The following is a 21,730-nucleotide window of genomic DNA, read 5'->3' on the forward strand; positions in this document are numbered from 1 at the left end:
TCTTTAAATAAAAACAGCAACATAAATGTCTGACCAGAAGGGGAGAAGCCCGGCACTCGTCTGTGGTTACTTGTTCTTAGCAATGTGTCACTACGTGGTAAAATAGGGTGGATTCAGAGGAACACGGAGACACATGGCAGCCAGCTATGTTTTATTTTAATTGATTTATAGCCTTCCCTATCCCAAGGGCTTGGGAAATTTGCCAACATGTTAAACATGGTGACTATAGTATTTGATAACTGGCGTATTTTAGCATGTCTTAGCTAAAAGCTCTTACAGGCAGCAGCTAAGCCATAGGAGAAGCATTTCAACTTTTTAGAATTGGTGGGGGGTGGGGGCTGTGCAAAAGCCAGAAAACAACCACAAGGATTGGGACCCCAAGTAACCCTGTTTGACACTCCTGTTCTCACATATACAAAATAAACAGCAGTGCCTCCTTTCCTTCTCACTATGGAGGCCCCATTTGTTTATTTTATTATTTATTTTATTATTATTTTATTTATTACATTTCTATATCGCAGTAGCCAAACCTCTCTGGGCTGTTCACAGCTGGCTGGGCGACATCACTGTTTTGTTGTAGCATGCTTTTTATCAAATACTGCCTCTTTTATAAATGGCTAAACTGCTGCTGTTTCAATAATTTACTGTTGGTTTATTCTGTAGTGCAGTGGTAAATTTTTTAATGCAGGCGTTCATCATGAGAGTCCCCATAGCACCCCCCCCCCAGTGTCCAAAAATTCCATCAGCTGTGTAGATCCATATCAACACACCAGTTCTAGCAGTTTCCTCTCCACCAGGAGCAGGTCTGTTGTAAAGCTAACGGGGACTTCATTGCATATTCCAGACTAGGCCACTGCAAAATACTTTGCGTTACAAGAGGGAACAACATATGAGAGCCAGTGTGGTGTAGTGGTTAGAGTGTTGGACTGGGACTCCAGAGATCCAGATTCTAGTCCCCACTTGGCCATGAAGCTCACTGCGTGACTTTGGGTCAGTCACTGACTCTCAGCCTAACCTACCGTTCCAGGTTGTTGTGGGGATAAAATGGGGAGGAAGGGGGCCGTGTTAGGTTCCTCGCAAGAGAGAAAAAAGGCAGGATATAAATGTAATAATAAATAAAATAAGTAGATAAAATATAGTGTTGCCGGGGCAATTAATTTCCCCCCAGTTACTGTGAGGATTGCAGCTCGGTTCAGAGGGAACAGGGAATCCCGAGGGGGGTGGCAGGTGACGCCAGCCTCCCTGCTAATCAAAAAGTGCCCGTGCTGCCTCCCTGCAAGGCCTGGCTCCATGACACCACTGGATACATCCAGCATGGAGGTTTAATTTACAGCTGAGCAAAAATGGCCTCTTAAAATTCTCCACTCTATTCATTTGTGGTAAAACCAAACTGGGAGTGAGGATCATTTCCCTGAATATTCTCTGTGGGTTGGGGGACAGGGAGAGAATTCTACAACAGTTTGGAGGGGAGTGAAATCTACCATTCTCAGAATTTCTCAGAAGAATGTCATCTGAGGAATTTTGTCTCAGTTAATACCAGTGGAGGCTGGTGGCTCCGATGTTAGTGGGGTGGTGAATCCACTCCGCGTTTCAGTCAAAACCCTAAAGGAGCTATCCAAGGTGCAAAGCAGGAAGACCAAGATTCCAAGGAGGGAAGGACCTTGGATAGCTCCTTTAGAGTTCTGATTGGTTCTGACTGAAATCCAGAGTGGATTCACCGCCCCACGGACATCAGAGCCACCAGCCTCCACTGGTTAATACTGAATGAAACATGGACCTATGGCCCGATTGGAGTAAACCCGGAGAAGAGCCTTCAGTGTGGTGGCCCCCTTTCTTTGGAACTCCCTGCCCCTGGAGGTCAGGCAGGCTCCAACACTGTGTTGCCTTCGGCATCTCCTGAAAACACTTCTGTTCCAGGAAGCATTCCTTAAATGACCAGCCACAGTTTTTATTGGCATTCTGTTTTTAATAATTTTAATATGGTGTTATAATATTTTATCTTGTTTTACTATTGTACCTCTTGTGTTCACTGCTCCAGAATCTGTTTTGGATGGGGAGCGGTATACAATTGTTGTAAGTAAGAAAGAAAGAAAGAAAGAAAAAAAGAAAGAAAGAAAGAAAGAAAATTGTTATATTGTGGATGATGGAAGTGATGGGCTAAGCAAGGAGGACTGGAAGGAGGAGCCCGTTGCTTCCTTCAACAATATTAAAATAACTTTAAACTTTATTAAAACCAAATATACAGTTGTACCTGAAATTCTCACCCCATTCACAAGCAAAGACGTTGCAGGGCAGTTGGGGGGGGGGTGTGCATTTTGTTGAATATTTGTGGGAGGGAGCCCAAAGAAGAAAATTCTGAGAATTTTTTTTAAAAAAGCCTTTTCTGAGAGATTCCAATCTTCCTTTCCGCAGCCCCTTTCACAGCACCCCAGAACATTTTCCCCATTTGGGAATTGCTGGGCTACTTTGTGACTCCTGGTCATCCGAATCCAGTCCCAGAGTTTTAAAAAATGTTCATTGAAATGCAAGTCCATGCTTGTATTTGCGCACAGCAAGCAGGAGTGGAGTACAATCTGTTGGAACGCTTTGTGTGGTTTTCTCACGGACTAACACATTTACGGAGGAGCACAGCACACTGAACGCATATGCTGCTCTTCGCAGGCTCATGAACTTAGGGAAATTATTTTGAGAACATTCTGTGCTTGCTTTCCTTATGAGCATTTTTACCTATCTGCCTGATAACAGAGAAATCACACAAGCAGGCGTTCTTTGAAAATCACCAGTCCACCATATCTCTAAGAACCAGTAAGAAATCAAACACCAAAGGAATGCGGGGCATTGGGGTTATGGTGTCCACATGCCCTGCTTTACAGAAGAGAGTCCTCAGTCCAGTCCAAGTCCAGGTTAAAGAGAAAGAACCCTAAGAAGGACGAGTGGCAGGGGCCTTGAAGTCGCACATCCAGAGTTAGCAGCAGCGGGACAGCAGGTGAGCAGGCACAGCGCACAGGTCACCTGCTCACCATCTTCCCTGCTAGGGTGAGATTTATCATATTTCCATTTAAATTATAGTAACTCTTTCTAAATTTGCTTCTATACATATCAATATTGCACATGCAAGTTTTATGCAGATCTGTGTCCTCTTTTGTCTTCTGTTTTGGTGATGCATTGCGTCATTTCTGATAATGCATGTGGCCACCCTAGTAGGGGTGAAAAGTCCCTGTAAAAAATGTTCATGCTGTTCCTATGAGCTCAGTGGTTAGGGAGAAGCCAGGACGGGGGGTTTCCTCTTCCTTCTTCCCCATTTTGGTATCATGTGCCCCCAGCAGCCTCAGCTCTCCCAGTCTTTCTTCACATGGAGCTTTTATCCTGCGATTGAGATCACTCCTTCACGGAAGTTGGCGGACTCTTTAGATGCCGCCATGAACCTCCAAGGTGTCTCCTGCAGTAAATGCCCTTTGTTCCATTTCAGAATGCAGATAATGAGCTATCACATTACCCCACTGTGTTCGGATTGAGTTCCCTCCATGAAAAGAGGAAAAGTGGCGAGAAGAGGAGCGAGATCAATGAAGGATCATGGAAGACTCAGATACGGGAAGAAGGAGGGGGGAAGGGGAGAGGGGGAAGGAAGCACGTGAAAAGGGGAGTCGTTGTGATCCCGCATGTAAAACAGAAGCAGAAAGCCCCGATTTAAATGCAGGATTTTAGGCTGGCGTAGAGATGCCCCCAGAGTTGCAGGTGGGGTTCTTGTTTCTCAGTGTAAGAAGGGGGAAGAACAACAGCTGCAGCAGCAGTAGTCTAGGGCACGGACAAAACAGCAGGTAATGCTCAACTGAAAGAGAAAAGCAGGACGAAGCTGTATGAATGAATGTCTCTTGGGAGCAGGCTCCATGACATCGGAGTTGCTCCATCATAATTAGCCTCCCCATGTGATGGAATATGGAGCAGGGCCTTGTCAGAAGACCTTGGGTGCCAGAGAAGGGGAGAGTCCCTGATAGAGCCAGGACCCAAGCCATTTAGGGCACAATTGGCCTTGTACAAGGCGATGGCCTTGTAGGCCCCTTCCAAGCCTACTATTCTATGATGCTGTGATAAGTGGGGAACGTGTGGCTCTCCAGATTCTGTTGGCCTGTAACTCCCATCAGCCATAGTCAGCATAGCCAATGGTGAGGGCTTTATTACTCCTTACGGTATGCAAGGTGCCTTACCTTCCTCACAGCAACCCTGAGAGAGAGGTTGATGCTATTTTTCAGGTGGGGGAACAGAAGTATGGAGGAAAGTGATTTTGGCCACAGCCGTCCACTGACTTTTCATGGTTAAGGTGAAATCTGAACCAGGGCCAAGGTCTACCAGTCTGACCGTGGGACCAGCCCATCTCACTTTGGCTTAGACTTTCTCGATTTCACCCGGGACAGAACTCCTGCTCCTCTTAAAAACTGTAAAGCAGGGCACCGTTTGCTGGGTGCAGTTTTTCCCATCCCCTTGCAGTTGTGTGCTTGAAGAGGCTACACCTGTGGAATGGCGCCTTTGGGCCAAATCAGACGTGTCTTTACATTTAAGGCATGTGTTTTTAAAAATGCAAATAGCCTAAGGCAGGGCTGATAATTTCTGGGATTGTTAGCAGATGGGGAGAGGGAGTTTAACTCTTTTCTTCCGGGCTGCAGGCCTGATTAAAACGTTCCTCCACAGATGGTATTTGCATTGGGAGCAAAGCTCCCCTCCTCACTGTCCTTAATGGAACAGAAGCCCTATCTGGCCTAAATGAAATGGGTACAAGACTTGTTATGTAGGGAGAGGAGTTAAGCTGAAATGGCTCCACTTAATGTGGTGAAAGGAATAGATAGCTCAGTAAGCTGAGTTTTAACCAGCAACTTCAAAGGTGCTGCTTGAATTCTTGTCGGCATCATCAATTCTCAAACCGCCCATTTGAGGATTACCAAGGGTGTGCAAAACACTGTCCACTTCACACAATTTATCCCGCTTTGTATTGTGGTAGCGAATCTTTGTGGAATGTCAGGAGCTCCCCTGCCGCTTTGTTTTTGCGCACAACCTTGGGTCACTACCTTTCTTCTGGCACATGGCTCGTGCATTTTTAACAGCTACATGATGGGGAGAGCATCAGCAGGTGATGATGCTTTCCCAAACTCTGCATCCCTGCGCTGGGGAAACATGCACAGATTGATTTCTCCCCCCCCCCCCCCGCTGCCCCCTTTACAGACTGCTCTTAAAAGGCACAGTAAAAGGGCGGGAGTCAACAGTACCACCAACTCCCCTGACGTTAAGTGCTTTGTGTAGTCGTGGTTGCAATGGTGTTGTGTGCTGTGTATAATGTTTTGCAGCTGCATATGCGTGTAGCTATAATGGTGAGAGTTTTCTGCTCTGTAAAAGTGTGTGTGTGTATGTGTGTATGTCTGTGTAGAGTCAGTATTGTAGCAGTAAATTTTGTACTGCCGGCACTCATCATAACAGCCCCTCTGCCATGCCCCAAGGAGAGTCCAAAAATGCAGACAGTTGTGTAGATCCATATCAACAAACCTGTTCTAACCGTCTACATCTCCGCTAAGAGCAGGTCTTTCCTAAAGCTAATGGGTCTTTAATTGCCCACTCAAGAACCGCCCAGAGATCTTGGGCTATTGGGCGATAATGAAATGAATGAATGAATGAATGAATAAATAAATAAGACCCGACTACCCCAAAATACTTTGCATTTCAACAGAGATAGCTCACAATAATGTATTCTTGCGGGGAACATCTATCTCCCCACCCCAGATTGCAGCAGAGGAAACAGAACTCCGATGGACAGGTGATGTCAGCATCCCTGTTAATCAAAAAGTCCTGGCGCTTTGACCCTGTGCGCCCTGGCTCCACTATTACACTGTGGAGTGTACACGGTGCATACAGTATACACAACGTTGTGTACAATTACACAGTGTAGTTCCTCTGAACACACATCTTTGCCGTGCAATGATGGTGTGTGCGCGCGCGCGTGTGTGTTGGAAAGAAGGCAGGAGGATGGAGGTAGCTGTGTTCAGCTGTACGTGCGACATTGTAATTGTATTCTCGCTGCATTTGCGTTGTGCGAGGCTGGCTGTTGTACTCTTATCTGTTGTTTCTGTGTGAGGGCTGTTGCATTGCACTCGCTTGTAGCTGTCGCCTTTTCAGACTGGCTCAGCTCACCTTGCTTGCTGCCCCATTTATAAGGGATCTGATTCATACACCTTGTACGCTGGAATGTCCTCTGAAAGCAGCCTTCAGCCCTAGAATAAGTGAAGTAATCTTGAAGAGGAGAGTGCCTCTGACCATGTGCAGAGTTCTTTGCCTTCACCACTGCACGCCTTCCCCCTCTAATCAAGGCCCTTGGAACTGGAGACTTTGAGGCCGTGGCCGAGGGGCCATAACACGGTGGCGGAGCATGTCCTTTGCGAGCAGACAGTGTCAGCTTCATTTCCTGGTATCTCCAGCGAAAACGTTCAGGAGCATAGGAAGCGGCCTTCTGCCCAGTGGAGGCTGATGACTCCGGCATCAGTGGGGCGGTGAATCCACTCCGGGTTTCAGTCAGAACCCTAAAGGGGCTAGCTAACGTTCAGAGCAAGTGACTGGAAAGACATCTCTCTCCCAGAGAGCTGCTTAGCAGCAGCATGTAAGTGGTTAAGGGTGAACTGGCACATTGCTTCCTTATTTTCAGAGGCGTTCTGTCCCTGCTCTTGGCCTGACCAGGAGTATTCTTACCGTTCAATCCCCGGCTCTTGCACCTCATGCACCGCGCTTCCCTTCTGCTCCTGGCTGCTTTTTGCTGAACAGTTAGGAAGCCATGACATCTTTTTCATGCTTCTTTCTGCTCCCCGCTTCTCTCTTCCAGTGCCACTGACTTGTGCCTCAACTTCCACATCTTACCATGGCCAAATTGGAGACCCTCTCCGTCCTTAGTGACCCCAGCTACCACAGCCAGGAGACATTCCACTCCTTCGAGCCCAGGTGCTCTGAACCCGCCTCCCAGGGCACGATGGGGAGCGTTGGCAGTGGCGTCGCCAACGAACAAGAGTTTGCCATGAAAAGCGTAGGCACCAGGACGCAGAACAGCAGCCGGCAGGTCGACGGGTCTCGGAACAGCTACTCCACGAGAGAGGTCTCCAACCGCTATTCTGGGGAGGAGAAGACCTACAAGTTGGAAAAGACCTCCAACGCCATATACATCAACGGGGACCTGCGCAAGAGTGAGAAAGTGAAGACGGACCTTTGCGGGAACGTGGCAGCCAACAATGAGAAGAACATGCCTCCGCCTCCCCAGTATAGAGAACCCAGTAACCCACCAAAGATATTGCCAATCTCTGGTAAACTAGACCAGGTGAGAGTCCATGTATCTTCTCAAATGATGTTGACCTTCCTGTGTTGTTCAGAAGGCGTCGCCAATGTGGAAGTCACTGTATAAAGAGGAAAGGAGAATGAATTGTCGTTGGAGAAGCGTGGAGGAGAGGGAACCTGACTTGGGATGGCATGTTTTTTAATGGCTGGCACAGGTCAACTCAATGCAGCCTCCCCCAATCTGGTGCCCTTCAGGTGTCTTAGGCTACAACCCCATCTTGCTGGAGCATGCTGGGAGCTGTAGTCCGACACATCAGGAGGGCACCCAGATGGGGGAAGGCTGACTGAAAGAGATGTCCCCGTGCCTGAGAAGGGAAGGGCAGATTACTCCATGCTCACCTGAAGGTGCAGAGGACAAAGTGGCCCCTGGGTGCTAGGGAAAAAATGGGTACTAGTGCTAGGGAACATGGAGGGCAGAAAAAGCAAGTCCTGGTCAGGATGGAAGGTTGTCCTAGAGGGTCCAGGCACAGCCTACAGAGCACATTTGCATCAAGGCAATACAGGAGGTCCAAGTAGAGGCAGTTGCACACCAGGGTTAAGCCGAGGAGTCCAGTTGAAGAGGGCTGGAATAAGGATGGGTGGGCAACTTCCGGTGGTCTGGCAGCTGCACTCCACCCCTGCCGAATTTGCCACAGCCACTTTCTTTTGCACAGCAATTTCGGTATGACATGGGCCACAAAAATGGCTGGGGCACATGCAGCCCTCAGACCACTGGTGCTCACCCCTGATGTAAAGAAATGGCAAACAGGAGGGGAGGCAGGTGGATACAGGGGCCGGCAGACTGGGAGGGCAGGGAGGCTAACAGCCCAGCTATTTAGAACCTAAGGAGCCAACCAGGTAAGGCCACAGTTGGGCACTTGTTTGGGCAAAGTCCCAGGCCTGGCCTGGAAGCATTGACGGACCAGGAATTTCCTCAGTGGAGACGGTGGTGATGTAGGAGGGTGCAGCCAAGCTGGAAACCAGAAGGACAACACTGCTTCTCCTCCATCCACTCTACAGCCTCAAAGTGCTTGTTATGGTGCATGGGCGAGGAGAGTCCGGGTAAATTGGTTGAAAGCCTTATAAAAGATAAAATTAGTAAGCATATAGAAGGACAAGCCCTGCTGAAAAATAATTGGCATGGCTTCCACAACGGTAAGTCCTGTCTCGCTAACCTTTTAGAGTTCTTTGAGAGTGTCAATAAACATGCGGACAGGGGTGATCCGGTAGACAATCCAAAAGGCTTCTGACAAAGTCCCTCACCAAAGACTCCTGAGCAAACTCAGAAGTCATGGAATAAGAGGAGAGGTCCTCTTATGGATCAGTAACTGGTTAAAGAACAGAAAACAGAGAGTAGGAAGAAATGGTAAACTCTCCCAATGGAGGAATATAAACAGAGGGGTCCCATGGGGCTCTGTAGTGGGACCAGTGCTTTTCAACTTGTTCATAAATTATCTGGAAGCAGGAGTGAGCAGTGAACTGGCCGCGTTTGCTAATGATATCAAATTATCTAGAGTGATTAAAACAAAAAGGGATTGCAAAGAGCTCCAGAAGGAAATTTCCAAACTGGGCATCAAAATGGCAAATGCGGTTCAACGTAAGCAAGTGTGAAGTGATGCATGTTGGGGCAGAAAATCCCAATTTCATGTATATGCTGATGGGATCTGAGCTAGAAGCGAGTGAGCAGTCCAATACATCTGGAGGGCAACAGGTTGGGGAAGGCTGGGTCAAGGCTAGGCATTGTTGGACAGGTGCCCAGGGCCCACACCCCAGCAGGAGCCCACGGACAAGAGCCCCCTGGACTTGCTCCTCCTCTTCACCCTTGAAACCTGTTTATTCGCCTGCCTCTTATTCTGGCTCAGACAATGGTGATGGTGAGAATCATAGAACAGTAGAGTTGGAAGGGGCCTGTAAGACCATCGAGTCCACCTCCTGCTCAATGCAGGGAGGAGCAGGAGATCCCACTGCCTACTTGCTCACTCACTTTCTGCCTGTCGAGTAAGCAAGTGGTAGCACCGATGAGAAAGGAGATGAGGCTCAAGAGCAGCTGGTGACAGTGGCGGTGAGAAGGTAGCTTCACCGAGGGAAGGGGGCCCATGGGGGGTGCTTTGCCCAAGGGCCCTCAGAATCCTGGAGCCAGCACTGGCTGGGTTAAACAGTGGGAATTACCATGTTTATGACTAACTTTACCAGGTTAATTTACATGTGGGTGGAGACTAAACTAGGGGGCCTTTTGCAGACACCTGTTTAGCTACAAAAGTACAGGTTGAGCCATACAGGTTGACCAGATGGAAACACGTATATAATTAGTACCAGGGTGCTTCTAGATGAAGGGCTTCTAACGCTACCAATCAAAAGACATTGTGCAGCTATTCCATCTTTCCCTCATTAACATATTTTTTGTGCACGTATATAACATATACGTATTAACATATTTTTTGTGCACGTATATAATTAGTACCAGGGTGCTTCTAGATGAAGGGCTTCTAACGCTACCAATCAAAAGACATTGTGCAGCTATTCCATCTTTCCCTCATTAACATATTTTTTTCTTGTAAGAAAAAAGGATGGAAGAAGCAGTGAGAAAGCACAGGAAGGCTACGAACGAATGTCTGGAGCCCCTGTAAAATTCTGTGAAAGAGGCAGTGTGACTGCACAATAAAAGCATCATCTGGCAGCACCTCTGGCCCCCAAACAATATCAATCCAGCTCCCTAGTATCCTAGAACAGCTTTCCCCAACCTGGTGCCCTTTGAATGTATTGGACTATAACTGGCTGATGGGAGGTGTAGTTCAACACATCCAGAAGGCACCAAGCTGGGGAAGGCTGCCCGAGAAACTACTTCTGCCTCTTAGCATCCTTTTCCAGCAGGCTTCGAACCCAGACTGGGATTTTAAACTTTGTTTCCCTGCAACCAGCATCAGCCATTGGGCGTAACACACATTCCAATGGCTTGGAGCAACCATTCAGCTCAATTAGCTATGACAGCTAAATGGAATCTCCATCCATGTGTCAGATGCTGAGGACAAATACTAGGGAAAGGCTGTTGCCTCCATTGCCCCGATTATGCACTGCCTGGAGGCATCTGGTTGGATGCCGTTAGAAGCAGGAGACGAGGCTAGATGAATCTCTGGTATGCCACACAGAGGCAATTTTTATGACCATCAAAAGGTATTAAGAAGGATAGTCCAATACTTCAGTACCAGGCCATACAAGAGAGAGCCATTTTGTATGATCAAGGAGCACGTCTACAACACTGTGTTTCATCTACTGTCCTGTGTTTTTTTTCCCTACTCGCAGAGCAACGAGCCCTTAGTTAGACCGTCAGCCTTTAAACCAGTAGTTCCTAAAAACTTCCATTCCATGCAGAATCTGTGCCCACCGCAGAACAATGGAATATCAGAGAACCGCAAGACACTGATCCACACCAACAGCAATAGCCCTTCCACTGTCAAAAGTGGCCTCGAGAAGCCCAGCCTTAACAGGACTACCAACCAAGCCGGAGGCCTCTCCGATTCTGGCCGCAACTCTTTGACAAGCTTGCCAACTTATGGCACAGGCTACAGCCAGCATGTCGGCCCAATGAGTGCTTCAACCAGTCATATAAACCGCATCGGGACGACCTACGCGGACAAAAACATTGTGGGATACAACGGGATATCTACCTCAGACAGTGGACGGTCTTCCAGTAAGAGCACATCTTCATTCAGTAGACTCAACCATCTCAACGAAACCATGCCTTTTCACTCTCCTTCAACGGACGACATCATCCAAGACTTGGAAGACAGGCTGTGGGAGAAAGAGCAGGAGGTCCTCCAGATGAGGAGAAACCTGGACAAGAGTGAGGCAGCCATTTACCAGGTCTTTGAGGAGAAGCAGAAGATCTGGGAGCGTGAGATGGAGGATCTCCGGCAAAACTATGCCAATAAACTGCAGCAGGTCTCCAAGAAGGCCCAGAGGGCCCAACAGGCTCTGCAGCTCCAGATCTTTAAGCTCCAGCAAGAGAAGAAGAAGCTCCAGGATGATATGGGACAGCTCCTTCAGCAGCGGGAAGAGCTGGAGAAGAAATTTGTCGCTTTCAAGAAAGAGCAGGCTGAGTTTCTTCCCAAGATTGAGGAAACCAAGTGGGAGGTGAGAGCCAAACGCGGTTGATACCATGCAAGCTATACAAACAATTTTAGGGAAGAGAGTCTTGGTTTTGCAATAGTGCTTACCAATGGAATTCTAGAATTGGAAGAGTCCCCAAGTAGACTAATGGTGCACTCAGAATGTCACTTCCACTTCCTGCACGCTCACATTGGTACTTATGCCACGGGTCGCCAAAACTTTTGGGTGGGTGGGCACTTTTGGAATTTTGAGAGAGTGCCATGGGCACTCTCACAAAACGGCTGCCATGGGGGTGCTTCGACATTCATAAAATGGCTGCCATAGTGGGCATGGCCAGCCACAAAATATTCATTTCCCAGAGGGCAAACAGATGAGACAAAAAGAAAAATCCCTTGCCTGAGAACCAAACTACAAGGCAGAGGTGGAGTCTGAGCTCCAAAACACACAATCAGTCTGTTGAACCCCAATAAAGATGGCACTGAAGGGAAGCACTTTGCTTTGCAGTATGGCTGCATCCCAGTTTTACTTTAAGAAATAAAATAAATGTCAGGAGGAGCAAGACGCCTGGCGGGCACCGAGAGAGGTGTCTGCATGCACACTGGCGCCCATGGGCACCACGCACTAAAGACCTGAGAAACTGGTGGGTACCCCTTAATGCAGGCTCAAATTTAATGGGGGGGGCATGAGTAAGGACAAGGGTCCTGGGACGTTCTCTGTTTATCTTTTAAGATGATGCCACATCTTAAACTAACCTAAAGCAAATGGTGTCCATGTGATCTCGTGACAATGCCTCTCACGTGTCTTCCAGGTGTGCCAAAAGGCAGGCGAGATCTCTCTGCTGAAGCAGCAGTTGAAGGACTCCCAAGCGGACATCTCCCAGAAGCTCAACGAGATTGTTGGGCTGCGGACCCAGCTGAAGGAGGGCAAGAGCTTCCTCAGGGAAAAGGAAGAGCAGATCTTAACCCTGAAGGACTCCTTCAGCACCAAAAGCGTCAGCTTAGAGATCTGCGAGAGCGAACTGCAGCGGAAGATGGGCGAGGTGCAGATGCTGCGGGAGAAACTTGGCCAATGCGAGCTGGAGGTCTCCAGCCTGAAGCAGACCTTGACCAGCCTGGGCGGCCACCACAGCCACTTCAGTGCTGAGCTGACAGAGAAGCTTGCGAGGGACACCTTGGCCTGCGAGAGCGACGAGGCGAAGGTGAAACGGCAGAGCGAGGAGAGCCTCAGCGCCCTCAGGAAGGAGGTGGAGCGGCTCCAGGCAGAGCTGAAGGCGGAGCGCCAGCAACGGGAGCAACAGGTTGTGGACTTTGAGGAGGAACGGCGCACGTGGCAGGAGGAGAAGGAGAAGGTCATCAAGTATCAGAAGCAGCTTCAGCTGAACTATGTGGAGATGTACCAGAAGAACCAAATGCTGGAGCACAAGGTCAGCGAAATGACCAGCAGCAAGGTCACCAGCCCGCCGCACACCGACGAGAAGAAGACGTGGACTCCATCCAGGTTGGAGAGGATAGAGTCCACCGAGATCTGAGGATAGAACCAAGGCATTGACAGTACGTTGTTGTTTTTTCTCATTACTGTGCATGTACTCCAGCCGGTGATCCTTCCAAAAGGAGAATAGGATATGTGATATAACCAGCAGTATATGTTTGTTTGCACTGGGCCCCTCTCAACATGTTTGGTGCTCTACAGGTTACTAAAAGAAAATAGCCACAGGTGTGCATTTTGTGCCAGAGATGGTTCTGACAGCAAGGATATTCATGGTTGTTTGCAGGGCAAGGGGGGGCGTTGTTTGTCTTTTTTCCTAGCTCCATTGACCCCAGATCTCTATCTGCCATTAATGTCACCTTCTCCCTTCACCAGCTCTTTTATGTTCTTCTAATGCAGGCAGCCAAAAAAGCTCTTCTTTTGTCAGGGCATTTTTAGCCGTATTGGCCGGGAGAGTTTTAAAGCTCATGAAGTCATGCCACATGCAAGCTTGCCTCACCTTTGCTGCAGCCTAGGAGAGCCATCTGCAATTCTGTGCCCTCTAGAGCTTTTGGACTACAACTCTCATTATTCCCAGTTGGGAATGATGGGAGTTGCAGTCCAACACCTCTGGAGGGCCCCAGGTTGGGGAAGGTTACATCTCTGCATCACAAACTGTGGGTTAGTAGTTGTTCCTTCTCTCCAGGGAATCCTGGGTTACTGTAGTTCTGGGGGGAGATCTCCAATAGAGAAAAATTAGCACCTTGAGGAAACTACAATTCCCAAGATTCTTTGGAGGAAGCCATGACAGTTGACCCAGAATAAAGGCGATATAAATTTGTAGCGTAGATATGCCCTACTCTTTTTTCTTTTCTTCTTAAAAATCTTGTCTGTCATGCCAGTTTTCAACCTATAATGATGCACTTCATTTCTGCCACATTCAGTGGAGGTTGGTAGCCCCGTTGTCAGTGGGGCGGCAAATCCACTCTGGGTTTCGGTCAGAAGGTGCTTGGAGAGCTCCTTTAAAGTTCTGACTGGTTCTGGCTGAAACCCGGAGCGGATCCACTGCCCCACTGACATTGGACCCACCAGCCTCCACTGCTTCAGGAACAGCCTGGGTAGACTCCAGTCTGTGGTTGTTTGGCCTCTTCAGATTCCTCAGCCAGGTATAACCCTGATTCCACTCTTCTCTTTTCAGAGGGAGTTGTTGATTCTTCCAGTTGTCAGGACATTTGCCAGTCTTGGGTTTTGACTTGAGCAGGACACTAAGCTTATGACCTTGGTCTCTGTGTCAAAGTGGAAAGTGGCCATTGCACCGAATAATCCTCTTAGAACTTTCTGCATGTTAGAGAGCTCCTTTAGAGTTCTGTCTAGTTCTAACTGAAACCCGGAGCGGATGTACCGCCCCACTGACATCAGAGCCACCGGCCTCCACTGAGCCCTATCCTAATTCTATGTATTTTGAAGCAAGTTGCACTTATTTCAGTGGAACTTCCTTCCAGGTATGTTCTGGCTCGCACTTCACTCTAGTATGTAGGGTGTACATGCAGTGAGCAGCTTGTGAGTTACTTGGTTGTGCAAGTGTAGTGTCCTTACCCAGGCATTTTCACAGCCAGGTCAGTTACTACTAGAGCAGGGGCAAAGTCCGTGTGGCCTTCCAGATGCTGTTGGAGTAAGAAACAGGAATTATTCAAAGGGGTGCGTTGCTTTAAGGACTAAACTTGTTCAAAATAATAAACATATTGGGTGGGAGGTGCCCAGGAGAGACAGAGAACAATTTTCAGTGCAATCCGCAACTTCGTTGAACCAAACTGCTTGGATTCTGTTCCCATTGATTTTAATGGGACGTAAACCAGCTTAAATTCCAGTGCTTTATCTCAGCCACATTGTTGAGCAGACTGTTGGTTGGCTAGTACAACAAATCATTTTTTAAATAAACAACTAAGCACCCTGGATTTCTGTTCAGAGACATAAGTCAGCAAGCCTGGAGATCTTATGAACATAGGAGTATTGGAAGCTGCCTTATACTGATTCAGACCCTTGGTCCGTCTAGCTCAGTATTGTCAACACTGACTGGCAGCAGCGGCTCTCCAGGGTTTCAGGAAAGAGTTTTTCCTGTCCTACCTGGAGTTGCTGCTGGGGATTGAACCAGGGACCTTCTGCTTGCAAAACAGGGCCTCTGCCACTGAAGGAAAACCTAGCAATTATAGCCAAACTGGGGCAGCCATGTTTTTTATTCATGCATCTTCTCCACTTGCCTATAAAGCAGGGGAGAGGGCCTACTTTGTTCACCAAAATGAGATCTTTTCCATCTTCCTCTCCCAGCCTGTGTTGCTTTAGGAAGATTTCACCCTAGTCCAGATCACCTCTGATATCGGAGCTTAGCTGGGAGAAAAGAGCCTGAAGCAAAAAGGCGGGGGGAGGTATGGGGAGGCCCCAGCTCCCCTCACCCACCCTCCTGCTTTGGTGTAAAATGTGGAAATCCCTCCCCCCCACACACAAACATCCTTTATGCACCTTTCTGCCTCGTTCACATATAAACAAACGTGGATGCCCTGTCACGTCTCGTTTGGCCCTCACGTTTGTGCCCTTCGTTGGAACGGGTGAGAAGTCTGTTCAAGATCCTGGCCTGTTCAAAATCAAGCTGCTGTCAGCTTGAGGTTACTGAAGGGCTTCTAGTTTGCCTTGGGCCAAGGGTTCTACAGCAGCAGGCCCAGCATAATCAAACAACCAGGAAAAAGGGGCACAACAGAATTCACAGTTAGGAACTGACAAGAAATATGCCAAAATACTTCAGGGGTTCAGAACCTAAGGGCTGGGGCCCAAACCTGGCCACATAGGGTCCCAATCCGACCCTCCAGAGTTCCCCAGATGGCCATGCCCCTTTTTCCTGGCCCCACCCCTTTCCCATGCCCACTGATCAGTTAGTGGCTCCCAGCTTTTGCTCAGTTTTCCCCCCATTCTGAAAGGTTGAAATGCGCCTCCTAATGGCAGTAAGAGGTTTAAGCTAAAATATGCTGGTCTTTTTGGCCCCACCCCTTTTGCCTTTGGCCCCACCCACCACTGGAATGTAGCTCTCTAAATGCTTCTAAGCACCCCTGATATGCATCCATGAAGCTCGGTAGCATCCACGCTGACTGACAGGCCCTCTCCACAGTTTCAGGCAGAGGTCTTTTCCAGCCCTACCTGAAGATGCTGGGGACCGAACTTTGGCTGTTTTGCATGCAAAGCAGCTGCTTTGCATGCAGTGTTTCATTTAAATGCTCCTCTTCTCTTGCAAATGAGCTCCTGCTGTCAGGTGTCCCAGTTTCCTGTTGCAGCAGCTGCATAGACAAATGTGCCATCTTGGATTGGGCAGGCACTTAAGTCTATGGTTAGGTCCCAGCCACTTTACTTGGGCACGCATATCTGTGGCAGAGTTTCTGAGCAACCAGATTTGCTCTCTTAAGACTGAGGCCACATGTTGGTAGCAATATAAATTTGTAGCGTTTGTATAGCAATACAAACATGGCCAGCAATATAAATTTGTAGTGTAGATATGCCCTATTCTTTTCTTCTTCTTCTTAAAAAATGTGTCTATAATGCCAATTTTCAACCCATAATGATGCACTTCATTTCTGCCACATTCCGTGGAGCCTGGTGGTGGCTCTGATGTCAGTGGGGTGGTGCATCCACTCCAGGTTTCGCTCCTCCACTGAGCCCTATCGTAATCCTATGTATTTCGAAGCAAGTTTCATTTATTTCAGTGGAACTTTCTTCCAACTATGTTCTGGCTCGCGCTCCACTCTGGTATGTAGGGTCTACATGCAGTGATGGACCCACCCTCCGTAATGGACCTTCTTATCTGCCCCAAGTTAGGAAAGAAATGAATGCTATGCACGTTTTATTGAAACCCAATGAGTCATAGAAGGGAGATGGCATTCAAATTACTTCAAGTAATGAGGAGCCACCCAAAACAGCTGCTCAGGTCTAATCCTGATGTGCTAGTTGGGAAGGGGATGGTACTTCTCCGGGAGCAAACTGTTGCTGACTTAGTGCTGGGAAAATGCGACATCCCTGCCGTAGAAGTGCTACCTGGAGACAAGGTATTTGGAGCCTGTCAGCTTTACAAAGCTAATCCTATTTCAAGCCCATGAAACTCCTTTGGCTTTCAGCTAACTAAGGGGAACCCATAAAAGCCCTGCCTGATCAGCCCAAGAGTCCAGCTAGTCCTGTATCCTCCTCCTGATAGTGGCCAGCCAGATGCCACCAGGAAGCCCACAAGATGCCACCAGGAAGCCCACAAGAAGAGTTTGAGGGAAACACCTGTTGTACATGAACATCCGATTAGCTGTTGTAGCCAGGGCTGGCGTCAAGGATAGGCATGGATGGGCACCTGCCGAGGGCCCACACCCCAGCAGGAGCCTACTGACAAGACTTGCTTCACCTCTTGACCATTGCAACCTGCTTGCTCCCCTGCCTCTCGCTGTGATGCAGACAATGGTGGTGGTGAGGAGGAGCAGGAGATGTCACTGCCTACTTCCTTCCTGGCTCTCTGCCTGTCAAGTAAGTAAGTGGCAGCAATGATGAGAAAGAGGAGGAGGGGCAAGAGCAGCTGGTGACAATGGCGGTGAGAAGGTGGATTCACTGAGGGAAAGGGGCCCATTGAGGGCGTTTTGCCCAAGGGCCCTCAAAAAACCTGGAGCCAGCACTGATTGTAGCCTTCCCCAGGATTTAAGGGGAAGTCATGACAGCCCACTTTCAAACTGCTCTATATTTGTAGCGTAGACGTGACCTTGGATCTCCCACAGCAAATGTACTGCTAAAAGTCGATTGGCTATAAGGTATCGCTTCATAATCCATGGTTTGGCTTGCCCCTACAATATGAAATGCCTTCATTGGAGATTAAAAAAAGCAAAAACATGGTGCTTTTTGAACCTGGACAGATAACAGAGAACAGCCATTTCCCTTCCACAAATCCTCCCAAACTGTTGCCACCACAGTGAGACGCAGGGCCAACCCTATGACATTTTGGTGCCTGGGGCTGAAGTTACAAATGGCACACAGAGAAACATACACAGCATATGAATAGATTTAAAACCAACAGACAATTTCCCACTCCTTAATGGTGCCCAGAAACTTCCATCTGAGAAGGTTGCTTCCTTCTGCCTAATGGCAGAGCCGACCATTGCGAGTAAACAAGGCTGTTGCCAGCTTCAAACTAGGAGAATCACTGCCGGGTTGTCTGTATGTGAAAGTGCTCATTAACTGAAACAGAAAGCAAATCATTTACTTATATGCTGCTATGTTATACATAGACAAGTGTACTTGGATGTAAATAGCTGTTCCGTATATGTATATTATTATTAAAGCAAAATTCGTGGACAAAAAGAGAGAGAAAGAAATCTCTCTTAGTAACTGGGTTTTACAGTAAGAGCAGACGTTTACTGTCTAGAACTGAGTTTCTGGCAAGGAGACACAATCTTGGAGAGTTCTCAAAAGCCCTACTGATTTCATATGGTGTTGAGGTCACTGTGTACCTTCCCAGGGTTACAAGATGGTGGTTGTGTTTTGGTGTGTGTTTCGTCTACCTGTTGCTAGTCTAGTGGGGGACCTGAGGATTTGAGCCAGACTTTCCAAACATGGTGCCCTCCAGGTGTGTTGGACAACAACTTCTATCATCTCATCATTGCTGGCTGGGGGATGATGGGCATTGCTGTCCAACACACCTGGAGGACACCAGGTTGGGGAAGGCTGGTTTAAGCTACTCTGAAATGTTGTTGTATTGTTACTTAGATTTGTTACTTGAAACGAAGCTCACTTGAATAAGGCCATGTAGATATTTCAGCCCTCCTTCAGAGACATTTGTGCCTCAGTGGAATTCCTGACGAGAGACGACCACTTCCTGCAGGTGTGTCGTTGACTGAAGCGGCCAAGAAAAATGACCCAAGAGGATCCGCTAGTTCCCTCTGTCGAAAAAGCACTTTATAATCTTTGCTTCCGATTCCTGGCCAATGTGACCAAAGACCTGATATATGAGGACTCTGCAGGATACATTCACAACCATTGCCCTGTTTTTATGATGTTGCTGTGGAGTTGGCAGGTCTAAAATTCCAAAATAAGAGACACTGTGGTGCAAGGAACAGATGTTGAGTGTTGTCTATGGTTTCTGGGCTGTAAGGCCTTACTGATTGATGGAAGAGTTGTTGACTTGTGCACCCTATGAGTTAACCTTGGAGGGCAATCACTTAGCTCCCTTGATTTCCAAGACTTGGGCCGTTGCTGCCTGCACATTTTCAGTTGCTTCTCTTCGCAACCATGAGGGCTACTTGCTTGCTCCTCTTTAAAGCAAAAGCTGAGAGTCTCAGGTAGCCAGATGCTCTTCTGGGTCTAGTCTGTCAGAATCATTTGTCACAATCCTAAACCACTTTTTGGCATTCTCCATGTTTCTGATGTTTTTATACCAAATGGCAAATTGGGTTTATGACAAATGCCTCATTCAGATTACCTGTTTTGCCACATGCACCGCATTCTCTGGGCTGGGGTGGGGGTGGGGGGACATAATAGCAAGCCCTGAGCTAGTCCAGGGTGTAACAAGCAGACACTTCCTAGATTAAACAGCAAGGGGAAACTGCTAGACCTGGGTACTACAAGTATGACAGTTTTAATATACCAGTTTCCAGGGAATAACCACTGTGATTTGGATGAGTGGATAACAAGCCTTTTACTACTACATCGCAGACAAGCTGATGCAGTTGTATGAGAAATTTGGGAGCAGGGGTGGGGCAAGATACCTTTTTTCACTACTTTTCTTGTAAACCTTTCTGCTCTTGATCAAAGGAGATCAGATTAATTTTTTTAATATAAATTCAACATTTTTAACGTTCCAGAAGTGATTGAACCTGAGCTTTCCCTTAGGGCAGAAGTGGGCAACTTAAGGCAGCCTGAGGGCCAGTTTCCAGATCCTGGACTCCCCCGTGTGTCCTACTCATGCTACCACACTGCCCACAGCGATTAAAAAAAAGGCAGTTTGATGAAAGGCCGAAATTCAGAAACAAACCACTATAGTCTCAGAAGGGCCACATTTAGCTCAAACACACACTAAATTTGGCAGTTTTGAGTTTCTAGAGTTGATTTTTCATGTTCAGAGAGCTGTTTAAGCAAAATTGAGTGGGTGGGTGCCCTGACCTGGAAGAAGCTCCTGCAGAAAGTGCTAGAAAGAAATAAAAATTTGGGAATAAAAATAGAAAACCTGCAGTTCCCCCCCCCACCCCCCCATGGGTCAGGAGGGGATCAGCAACTGCAGCCCTGGTCCTAAATATAGCCCTCTATGGCACAATCTCCAGTTTCTCGCTGCAAACCAGAAGGAAGAGATACACATAAATAGAACACTCTGTGTGGCCCTGAAAGTTTCCTGCCGTCCCGTTCCAGGAGGTGAGGTGAGACCGTAGCTCACCACCTCGAACCCCTCCTTCAAAATGGCCCCCCAATTAAACTGTTGGCTGACCAAGAGGATTTGAAAATGAGAGAACAAAACTGGTCTACAACTGCTAGCTTGCAATTAGAGCTTCCTCAAAGGGCCAGTATGTGGTAGATCAAAAATTTAATCACAGTCAGTGGTGTGTTAGGCATTCTTACATATAGGCTGCACCACACACACTCTGCAGATGTCTGGCAGCAGGTGCACGCATGTATACCGTATGTCCCGCAGCTGAAGTTGCTGTGCAAATATCACATGCAGAAAGGGATAAAACATGCATGACAGAGTACCAGCTGCTCCAATGGGGCAGTAAGGTGCCTGTCTCCCAGAGTCCTTCATTTGGAGCAATTAAATACAAATGCACACCAGGGCATCAAAATCATAGAAGAATGCAACTGGGGAGGGAGCCACAGTTCTGTGGTCAACCAGGGAACTGGAGGAGTTTTTTGTTTACTTGCTGTCCATTTTAAGTCTCACATGGCTCTAGGTACACAACTGTTTGTACATACAATTGGCCTGTGTACCGTTGCCCAGTTTGTGGTCACAGTTCATAGCAAGCAATGCATGCTGGGTTCCAATCCATGCTGCCTTGTGAGCATGTCACCAAAGAGGAAAAGAGCTGGAAAGGAGGCCACAGCTGATGACTTATTTCTTGCCAGCCCGGAATTCGTTTGCACAGGAAGGCTTACGGTTGGAACATCAGAACCAAGGATTTTTGGATGTCAGAAAGTTGAACCTGCCACAACGGGCTTCATCTAAGCTTGCACTCAAGCTTTGGTTGGCTTTAAGGGAACTCACTGAATAGATGCACCCTGCTAATTTCAGGGGTGGGGGTGCATGTTACATTTATTCCAGGGAAGATGAACGGGGCTCGGATATCAACTGGTAGATGGCCAGCAAAATTATTTGGCTTGCTTTAAGCTGGGGCAGGCCAAAATGTTTTAGCATCTGAGGTAAAAAACAAACAAACATTCCAGTGGCACCCCCTGAGGTAGAAAGTATAGGAGAATTAAATGTGATCATGAAATAATTGGCAATTTTGTCTCCTTTAATGGCTTCCAAAATCTATCTCCTGAGACAGCTGCCTGACTGTGTTTCATGGTCAGGCCGCAAAAGAGGATGGGAATTTTTTTTCTGGTTCCTAGAAGCAGGGAAGGCCATCAAACTTTGCAAATGGGAATCACAGCTTCCCTTAAGCATAATTGCATCATTTAGACAACAGCGAAGCAAACTCCCACAGGCATGGAACGGGATGTAATACGATTACTCTCTAGAAAAAAAGGTAAGAAGGAATGTATGTGAAGTTGCAGCATTTTCAGTTAGTGGATGGGATAGCCCAGTGTGGTGGTTGATTTCACCAGC

General features: G+C 47.7%; 1 protein-coding gene across 4 annotated transcripts in view; it reads left to right on the plus strand.

Annotated features, from left to right (window-relative positions):
* LZTS3 (leucine zipper tumor suppressor family member 3) overlaps window positions 1–20,099 on the plus strand; it is an 89,793-nt gene extending 69,694 nt beyond the window's left edge. For 2 of the 4 annotated variants that reach the window (XM_084855316.1, XM_084855315.1), the window contains exons 2-4: window positions 6,857–7,342; window positions 10,639–11,469; window positions 12,254–20,099. In XM_084855316.1, the coding sequence (XP_084711442.1) occupies window positions 6,893–7,342; window positions 10,639–11,469; window positions 12,254–12,973 (2,001 nt within the window). In that variant the 5' untranslated portion in view covers window positions 6,857–6,892 and the 3' untranslated portion in view covers window positions 12,974–20,099. Of the gene's footprint in view, window positions 1–2,412; window positions 3,037–6,856; window positions 7,343–10,638; window positions 11,470–12,253 lie in introns of all 4 variants that reach the window. The other 2 variants (XM_084855313.1, XM_084855317.1) reach the window with 2 other exon arrangements.
* The last annotated feature ends 1,631 nt before the right edge of the window (window positions 20,100–21,730 follow it).

The sequence above is a fragment of the Heloderma suspectum genome, chromosome 5 (genome assembly GCF_057233095.1).
Source record: "Heloderma suspectum isolate Gila_16-S chromosome 5, 16-S_ref, whole genome shotgun sequence".
Lineage (NCBI taxonomy): Eukaryota > Metazoa > Chordata > Lepidosauria > Squamata > Helodermatidae > Heloderma > Heloderma suspectum.